Here is a 10,022-nt window from a genome sequence, read left to right as displayed (position 1 = left end):
CAACCATCCGAGTTCCACAGCCACCATTGTCGACCATGCCGCCTCAACCGTCGCCGGACACGCGCGCTGGTCACCACCACGTCACCGCAAGCGCCAAAAACAATCACAATCTCAATCTCAATCACAAATTTCATTTCATTCACACTTACTGGAAAGAACGGGTAGGTAGATAGATATGGCAAGACGTGCAACACAAGAAAAAAGTGTAAAGAGTAACCGGGAATATTACTTTACTGATAGTAAATATAGATAAACATCATTTACTTGATAATAGCAAAGGATTACACAAATACATTGGGAGTTCGTTCATCGCCATTGGACGAACAGGGATTTAAGCAGCTAAGGTACAAAATATGCTGTGGGGGATCGATCATCATCCTTACGAAGGATTACATTAATAATTAACAAAATGTGAAATCAACTAGAGGGCGGTCGAAATCGGTCTTCGGCTAGTCCAGATGATGCACTGCACTGCACTGCCGAGGACGACGATAAACAAACATCAGCACTGGTAATCACAGGAATCAAGTCCACCTTCCAACCCCATCTTCACCATCCATCCATGCTTCAGCACCTATCCACAGAGAGGACGGACCACCACCACCTTCCAAGTTCCAATCCATCTCTTCCGTCCTTTTTTTGGTAATAATTTTTTTGGGTAACTTCCTACTTCCTCAAGAACCCCAAAACAAATCCACCCATCCATCTTCATCTTGCCTCCCTTCCGCCAACCAACCGGGAATATTCACACGGGAGATAGATAGCAGCTATGTACAGGAATTTGCAGCAACTGGAAATAGCAAAAGAAACTGAGGATATTTTTTGGGGGGGCCATTTTTCTTCTTCTTACCGCCGCCTCCGCCGTGCCATCTTCTTGCTACCTCAACGAAATAAACTTCCGAGAACGGCTCAGTTGATGAGGTCGGAGACCCAGCCGACGTCGGGGCCTCCTGCTCCGGCACCGACCTCGCAGCTGCGCGGTGCGGCGCCGTCTCGGCTCAGCCGCTCGAACACCTTCTCGCGGAGGGCCCTCCCGGACTCCACCCTCTGGACAGGCTCCTCGTCGTCGAGGAAGCGGAGGTTCAGTGGCTCCAGGTTGGGCATGAAGCTGGAGGCGCCAGTCTGTGCGCCCATGGGGGTGGTGGGGAGACTGTAGAGGCCGGCGGCCTTGGGCGAGCCGTAGGCGGCAGGTGAGGTGGGGTAGCCGGACCACCCACCGGACGGCGACGCCTGCGCCTTGGCGAGGCGCAGCTGGCGGAGCGAGGCGAGGACGTCATTGACAGGCGACCCAACGCCGGGCCAAGAGCCGCAAGAGCCGCGGCGGAAGGAGGCGGCCCCGTCGGGGGACAATGGCGGCGACTCGGACGGGGGCGACTTGGGCGGCGAGGAGAGCAGGGTGCTGGTGGGCGAGGAGGACATGATGCTCTTGCTGAGGTAGCTCTCGAACGCCTGGCGACGGAGCGGCGAGCCGTCGTAGGACTCTGCGAGCGGCGACAGGGGCGTGCTCCTGGGGCTGGAGTGCTGGGACGGCATGGCGCGGAGCTGGTCCGGGGTGTGGGCGAAGAAGCAGACGCGGCGGCGGCAGGCGGTGCCGTCCTTGCAGGGCTGCGTGCGGTAGCGCGCCGGGTGGAGCCAGCACTCGAAGACGCCGTGCGCGTACTCGCAGGCGTCCCCGCGCTTGCAGCCGCCCTTGCGGAAGTCCGGGCAGGCGGTGCCGGAGTAGTGGTACTTGCGCGGGTCGCGGCGGCGCGCCTTCTCCCCCGGGTGCGCGAAGGGGCACTCGGTCCAGTCGTGGCTGCGGCCGCGCGCGCACCGGCGCACCTTGAAGTCGTACATGCGGAACTCGTCGCAGGCGTAGGCGTCCACCGCGGCCGCCACGGCCGCCGCCTCGTCCTCGTCCTCGGCGCCCGCGCCCGCGCCGCCGAGCACGTCGTTGCACGGCAGGTACTGGCGCAGCGCCGCGAACAGGAACGGCGTCTCGTCGCCGCCTCCGCCGCCGCCGGCGTCGACGCCGCTCACCGGGAGGTGGTTGCCCCACGGCGGCACGCTCACTCCCTCGCTCATCATCATCATGGCTGTCTGCTCGCCGCTCTGCTTGCTCTGCTCTATGGGAAGAAGAGATCTGCTAGTGGAGGACTGAGGCTGAGGCCTGTGGGTGGGTGTGGGACGGATTGTGGAGAAGAACACCAAGCGGCGCGCGCTTATAAACACCCAGGCCACGGCCGGAGTAACAACGCGGTCGTACAAACTAACTGACGCCGTTTGCGGGCAGCCACTCCGAGCACCTCACTGACACGGCGTCCCACCATAACCCCATGACCCACCGTCAGCGAGAGGGGATGACGGGAGGCGGGGATAAAGGCGCGGTACGGAGCGTTACACGCGGCGGGCGGGGAGGCAGGGTGTCAGGCATGCGGGAGGCGAGGTGTCTCGAGGGGGCGTTGGGTCGGGGACACGTCGTGGCGTGGGGAGGGCAGGGGATCGATCCCTACGATCTTTACTTTTGCCCTACGTGTATAGATTGGGGATTTGGGGGTTTGGGGTCCGGTCCGTCGTCTCGTCCGTCGGGTGGAAGGGAGGGAAGATTTTTTTTTTTTTTAAGTAGGGAGGGAAGATATTCGTTCGTGTAGTTTCTGGAAACCTGGGGTAGGGACTGGTGTGGTGGCGCGGCTTGGACAGATGCGTGCATGCAGATGGGTGGTGTTTTTTTTTTCTTTCCCCAGGCGCGTATGTGTACCGCCCTCGCATGTGCTTGTCACCTGTTTGGCTGCATCCGAGTTTAGAATTATCCTGCCTTTCCACTTAGCGTAAGAGGAACTATACTTATATGTGTATTTCTGTGAGCTGCTAGGATTACAAGTGTGGGGAGGAATTTGTTTGGCTGTCAACGTCCGTAAATTCCCTAGTAACTGTACTTGTCGAAAACGGGCATAATCCATAGAGTGTTCTACTGGGTGTGATTTCCCAGGGTTTTTCATGAGTCGTAAATGTATTAATTAAAAATAGAACTAGATATATCAGAAATATCGCAAGGGAACAGAACTAGATATTTGTGTGAGCTGCGAGGATCAGAAGTAGGGGGAAAGTTTCTATGTTGTCGACGTCTATGTAATCCTTAATAATTGAATTGTACGTTAGAAACTTAACCTTAGTTTTGTCTTCTTGTGTTCGTGTCCTATGGTCTGTATATTTCAACTGTGTTAAACATTCCGCAGATTTGGTTGCCTGTTTGATGATCTGGCCTACCATTGGATTATAGTTGGGCCTAGGCCCATATAAGACAATAATCTCTGATTAATCTTTTTTTACGGGAAGAACTTTCAATCTATTAATCTTCAATCATGGTAGTACAACGAACACTGAAAATAATAAAAAATTACATCCAGATCCATAGACCACCTAGCGACGACTACAAGTACTGAAGCGAGCCGAAGGTGCGCCGCTGTCATCGCCCCTTCCTCGCCGGAGCCGGGCAAACGTTGTTGTAGTAGATAGTCGGGAAGTCGTCGTGCTAAGGCTCCATAGAACCAACGCACCAGAACAGCAATCGCCGCAGATGAAGAGTGTAGATCAAAAGGATCCAGCCTGAGGACACACAAACGAACGCGAACGACGAACAGATCCGAGCAAATTCACCAAAGACAGATCCGCCGGAGACACAGCGCCACACGTCCACTGAGGGAGTCCTGGATTAGGGGGTGTCCGGATGGCCGGACTATGACCTTTGGCCGGACTCCCGGACTATAAAGATACAAGATTGAAGATTTCGTCCCGTGTCCGGATAGGACTTTCTTTGGCGTGGAAGGCAAGCTTGGCAATGCGATATGAAGATCTCCTTCCATTGTAACCGACTCTGTGTAACCCTAGCCCTCTCTGATGTCTATATAAACCGGAGAGTTTCAGTCCGTAGGACGAACAACAATCATACCATAGGCTAGCTTCTAGGGTTTAGCCTCTCTGATCTCGTGGTAGATCAACTCTTGTACTACCCATATCATCAATATTAATCAAGCAGGAGTAGGGTTTTACCTCCATCGAGAGGGCCCGAACCTGGGTAAAAACATCGTGTCCCTTGTCTCCTGTTACCATCCGCCTAGACGCACAGTTAGGAACCCCCTACCCAAGATCCGCCGATTTTGACACCGACATTAGTGCTTTCATTGAGAGTTCCTCTGTGTCGTCACCTTTAGGCCCGATGGCTTCTTCGATCATCAACCACTACGCGGTCCAGGGTGAGACTTTTCTCCCCGGACAGATCTTCGTGTTCGGCGGCTTCGCACTGCGGGCCAATTCGCTTGGCCATCTGGAGCAGATCGAAAGCTACGCCCCTGGCCATCAGGTCAGATTTGGAAGTTTAAACTACACGGCTGACATCCGCGGGGACTTGATCTTCGACGGATTCGAGCCACGGCCGAGCATGCCGCACTGTCACGATGGGCATGATCTAGCTCTGCCGCCGGACAGCGCCCAGAGCGCCGCTCAGGTGTCCGCTCCGACCCTTAGCTCGGAGCCGACCGCGCCAGTCGGGGACGGACGGTTGGACGCCGCCCCAGGAGCCGCAATCTCTACGGCGATCGAGCCGAATACCAGCCTAGTCCTTTGTGAGGCCTGTGACTCCAAGGTGCCGGACTCCTTTCCGGACTCCGGATCTTCCGCACCCCTTCCGATCGGACCCAATTGGGCTCCGATCATGGTTCACCGCCGCGGACGTCTTTCAGCACTCGCCCTTTGGCGACATCCTGAATTCACTAAAGTCTCTCTCTTTGTCAGGAGAGCCCTGGCCGGACTATGGTCAGCAAGGTTGGGATGCGGACGACGAAGAAATTCGAAACCCACCCACCACCCACTTCGTAGCCACTGTCGACGATTTAACCGACATGCTCGACTTCGACTCCGAAGACATCGACGGTATGGACGCCGATGAAGGAGACGATCAAGAACCAGCGCCTATAGGGCATTGTAAAGCCACCTCGTCATATGACATATACATGGTGGACACCCCAAAAGCAGGGAATGGCGATGAAAAAACGGAGGATGATCCCTCTAAGAAGCAACCTAAGCGCCGACGTCAGCGGCGCCACTCTAAATCCCGCCAAAGCAAAAATGGCGAGTCCGGCACTGGAGATAACAACACCCCGGACAGTGCCGAAGACAACCCCCTCCAGCAGGATTCAGCGCAGGAGGACGGAGAAGCCAGCCCTCATGAGAGAGCGGCAGACAGGGAGGTCAAGGACGACAATTATATGCCTCCCTCCGAAGACGAGGCAAGCCTCGACGACGATGAATTTGTCGTGCCAGAGGATCCCGTCAAACAAGAGCGTTTCAAACGCAGGCTTATGGCCATGGCAGGCAGCCTCAAGAAAAAACAGCAGCAGCTTAGAGCTGACCAAGATTTGCTAGCCGACAGATGGACTAAAGTCCTGGCGGCCGAAGAGTACAAACTCGAACGCCCCTCCAAGAGCTACCCAAAGCGCAGGCTGCTACCCCAACTAGAGGAGGAAGCAACTAAACCTACATCATCAGTGTATGATGTGGCCGATTGGCCACCTCGTGGCCGCGACAGAGAGGCCTTTCAGCCCTCAACTCAAGCCGCACCCCGGCGCCGCTCAAAAAATACCAAAGCACGGGGAAACGCACTAGACCTGCAAGACATATTGGAGGGTAAGGCAAGGCAAACAAGATCAATTTACGGATCGCGTGGGCGCCCCACGTCACGTGGCGATAACCGCCACGCCGGATATGACAAATACGGCCAGGCCGAACACAACAGACAAAGCTCATCCGAGCTACGTCGCGATATAGCCCAGTACAGAGGCGCCGCACACCCACTATGCTTCACAGACGAAGTAATGGATCATCAAATCCCCGAGGGTTTTAAACCCGTAAAAATCGAATCATACGATGGCACAACAGATCCCGTGGTATGGATCGAGGATTATCTCCTTCATATCCACATGGCCCGTGGTGATGATCTACACGCCATCAAATACCTCCCGCTCAAGCTTAAAGGACCAGCTCGGCATTGGCTTAACAGCCTGCCAGCAGAGTCAATTAGTTGCTGGGAGGACCTGGAATCCGCATTCCTTGACAACTTCCAGGGCACTTATGTGCGACCACCAGACGCCGATGACCTAAGCCACATAATTCAGCAACCAGAGGAATCGGCCAGACAATTCTGGACGCAGTTCCTAACCAAGAAAAATCAAATAGTCGACTGTCCGGACGCAGAGGCTCTTGCAGCCTTCAGGCACAACATCCGAGACGAATGGCTTGCCCGGCACCTAGGACAGGAAAAGCCGAAATCTATGGCAGCCCTCACGACACTCATGACCCGCTTTTGCGCGGGAGAAGATAGCTGGCTAGCTCGTAGCAATAACATGACCAAGAGCCCTGGTAACTCAGATACCAAGGACAACAATGGTAGGTCACGTCGTAACAAGCACAAGCGCCGCATTAACGGCGATAATACTGAGGATACGACAGTTAATGCCGGATTCAGAGGCTCTAAACCCGGTCAGCGGAAGAAGCCATTCAAAAGAAATCCTCCGGGCCCATCCAGTTTAGACCGGATACTCGATCGCTCGTGCCAGATACACGGCACCCCGAACAACCAGCCAATCACACCAACAGGGATTGTTGGGTGTTCAAGCAGGCAGGCAAGTTAAGTGCCGAAAACAGAGACAAGGGGCTGCATAGCGATGACGAGGAGGAGCCCCGGCCGCCGAACAACAGAGGACAGAAGGGCTTCCCCCCACAAGTGCGGACGGTGAACATGATATACGCAACCCATATCCCCAAAAGGGAGCGGAAGCGTGCTCTCAAGGACGTCTATGCGTTGGAGCCAGTCGCCCCAAAGTTCAACCCATGGTCCTCCTGCCCGATCACTTTTGATCGAAGGGACCACCCCACTAGCATTCGTCACGGCGGATTCGCCGCATTGGTCCTAGACCCAATCATTGACGGATTTCACCTCACTAGAGTCCTCATGGACGGCGGCAGCAGCCTGAACCTGCTTTATCAGGATACAGTGCGAAAAATGGGTATAGATCCCTCAAGGATTAAACCCACAAAGACGACCTTTAAAGGCGTCATACCAGGTGTAGAAGCCAGCTGTACAGGCTCAGTTACACTCGAAGTGGTCTTCGGATCCCCGGATAATTTCCGAAGTGAAGAGTTAATCTTTGACATAGTCCCATTCCGCAGTGGCTATCACGCCCTGCTCGGACGAACCGCATTCGCAAAATTTAATGCGGTGCCGCACTATGCATATCTCAAGCTCAAGATGCCAGGCCCTCGCGGAGTCATTACGGTCAATGGAAACACCGAACGCTCTCTCCGAACAGAGGAGCACACGGCGGCCCTGGCGGCGGAAGTACAAAGTAGCCTCTCAAGGCAATTCTCCAATCCGGCTGTTAAACGTCCGGACAACGTCAAGCGCGCCCGAAGTAACCTACAACAAAACCGGCTGGCACGTTCCGAGCAAGCATAGCAGTGCGGCCCCAACCCCAGCCCTCGCAAGATGGCGATAGCAGTACCACGCGTACATAACTACGCTCTGGAAATACCATGGGCATAAGGGGAGGGGCACAACCACGGCACGCCCAGAATGCGGCTCAACCGCACTAGGGGCTCCCGATTTTGCCGTTTCTTTCTTTTTTTATATACTTTCAGGACCCAACTATTCGGAAGGCCTGTCCGGCAATACACTCGCCGAACACACGATGCAACAGCCAGGGAGACAACAAGCCACGTCAAATGTCCAGGTGGTCTCTATAACGAGCTAAATACCTGTTTTACTTAAAGTCTCGCAGCTTGCCCCTGGAGGGGGACATGTCAAATAATCCCATCTCTTGCTTATCGCACTATTTGTATCGTTCTGCTTTCATAGCAGCCCTTTTTAATAAACAATACATAGCTCTTATCTGTTATTGTATTCATTTATTTTTATACAAATATGTTCAGTCATGACATTATGCAACCGTACACTTTGGTACGGCCAATACACCAGGGGCTTAAGTACCCCATAATACGGTGTGAGAAGACCGAACACTCTCATGAGTGCGGCACCCCGAACTTATAGCACTATATGCATCGGCTCCGAATCATGTCTTGGGTCAATAGTTGGGTTTGCCCGGCTCCCATGTTTTGGTACCTTACGTTCCGCAATGTCGGCTAAGGTAGCGCTGGGAGAACTACTGCGATTGTGCCCCAGTTGAGCTGGGTTAACACCTCAGTAGAGAAAGCTAAAACTGACCGTCATGATAGGGCGAGAGACCGGTCGCTGTTCGAGAGGTTTTTCGAGTCCCTAAAGACTTATGCCGCTTAGAGCGAGGAGCTGGATTTATCCGGCCTAGGCGTGGATAGCGCCCCGAACTCGGTCTTCCGAATACTAGGGGCTTCGCCAAAATTTAAAATTATAGAATTCTATGGCTAAGTGAGAGTGATAAAGCATTATAAGTCCGATGGCCTTGTTCGTTGTGCTGAGCGCCTCCCTAGATGGACCCAAGAATGGGAACAAGAGCGCTCAGGTTTATCCCGAACACCCCAGCACTCGTGGCATGGGGGTAGAAGCCGACGACTTGCATCTCTCAGATTTCATAAACGGCCGCACAGAAGGTAATATTTTAAATTCAAAAAGTGTTGCTTAGCGCATATGGACAAGTTTTCAGCGCACAGGATAAACACGAGTGAGTTTACTCAAAAATTACATCCCCGGTACATTCATTCGCTACAAGACGGGCACCCTTCAGGACGCCCTCATAATACATCTCGGGCCTGCGATGCTCCTTCCCCTCCGGTGGCCCATCCTTCACCAGCTTCTCAGCATCCAGCTTGCCCCAGTGCACTTTAGCACGGGCAAAAGCCCTACGGGCGCCCTCGATGCATACGGAGCGCTTGATGACTTCAAGCCGTGGACAGGCATCCACCAGCCGCCGCACCAGCCCAAAATAGCTCAAAGGCATGGCCTCCCCAGGCCACAGCCGGCCTATCAGGCCCTTCATGGCCTGTTCGGCTGCCTTATGAAGCTCGACCAGCTGCTTCAGCTGGTCGCTCAGGGGCACCAGGTGTCCGGCCTCAGCATACTGGGACCAGAACACCTTCTCGGTCGAGCTCCCTTCCTCGGCCCGGTAGAATGCGGCGGCGTCGGATACACTGCGGGGCAGATCTGCGAATGCTCCTGGAGAGCTCCGGATTCGGGTAAGTAACAGGTAATTTACTTTCACGTGCTTGCTTTGCATAAAGAATGCCTTACCCGCCGCAATCTTTTTCATCGCCTCAATCTCCTGGAGGGCTTTTTGGGCTTCGGCCTTGGCAGATTGGGCACTTTCAAGTGCTGAGGCAAGCTCGGACTCTCGAGTCTTCGAGTCAAGCTCTAACCTCTCATGTTTTTTCACAAGAGCATCGAGCTCTTGCCGCACCTCCGCCACCTGCGCCTCTTGCTTCTCTCGCTCTGAGCGCTCCATGGCCGCATTGTCTTCGGCCTTGGAAAGCGCTTCCTTCAGGGTTGCCACCTCAGTTGTGGCCCCTGCAACATTCACGTTGGTCCTGTCATTATTTGCAACCAGGTATTTTTTATACATACTTACATAAGGTATTACATACCTTCCTTGTCCTCGAGCTGCTTCTTGGCACGGCCGAGCTCGTTCTCGGACCGCTCGAGGCTCTGCTTCAATGCATCGACCTCCGCAGTCAGTGCGGCAGAGGTCAGCAGCGCAGCCTGCATTCCCATATTGACATATTTATGTTAGACTCCTGCGTATATCTTTTTTAGATCCTCAGTCCGGCTTTTCTTTCCGAACACCAAACTGAGCATCAGGGGCTACTGTCTATGCGGTAACATTTTTATATGTTTTAAATACATACCTCAAAGCCTGTTAGCAGGCTGGTACAGGCTTCTGTCAGCCCGCTCTTGGCGGACTGAACCTTCTGAATCACCGCACTCATAACAGTGCGGTGCTCCTCGTCGATGGAGGCGCCGTTAAGCACCTCCAGCAAATTGTCCGGCGCCTCCGGTTGGACGG

The 10,022-nt window shown here is 54.3% G+C and overlaps 1 protein-coding gene across 1 annotated transcript; it reads right to left on the bottom strand.

Moving 5' to 3' along the window:
- Window positions 1-244: 244 nt before the first annotated feature.
- Window positions 245-2,188, bottom strand: LOC123068901 (zinc finger CCCH domain-containing protein 2). Its single transcript, XM_044491592.1, has one exon. The coding sequence runs from the start codon at window positions 2,071-2,073 to the stop codon at window positions 910-912; it is 1,164 nt and encodes a 387-aa protein (XP_044347527.1). The 5' UTR covers window positions 2,074-2,188; the 3' UTR covers window positions 245-909.
- Window positions 2,189-10,022: the final 7,834 nt, after the last annotated feature.

This window comes from Triticum aestivum, chromosome 3B (genome assembly GCF_018294505.1).
Source record: "Triticum aestivum cultivar Chinese Spring chromosome 3B, IWGSC CS RefSeq v2.1, whole genome shotgun sequence".
NCBI classification, from domain to species: domain Eukaryota; kingdom Viridiplantae; phylum Streptophyta; class Magnoliopsida; order Poales; family Poaceae; genus Triticum; species Triticum aestivum.
Note: the sequence above shows the minus strand (reverse complement) of the source record. Positions and strands in the feature narration are given on the sequence as shown.

Coding starts and splice junctions, on each gene's coding strand:
- LOC123068901 (XM_044491592.1), bottom strand. CDS start 2,073: ATGATGATGATGAGCGAGGGAGTGAGCGTGCCGCCGTGGGGCAACCAC.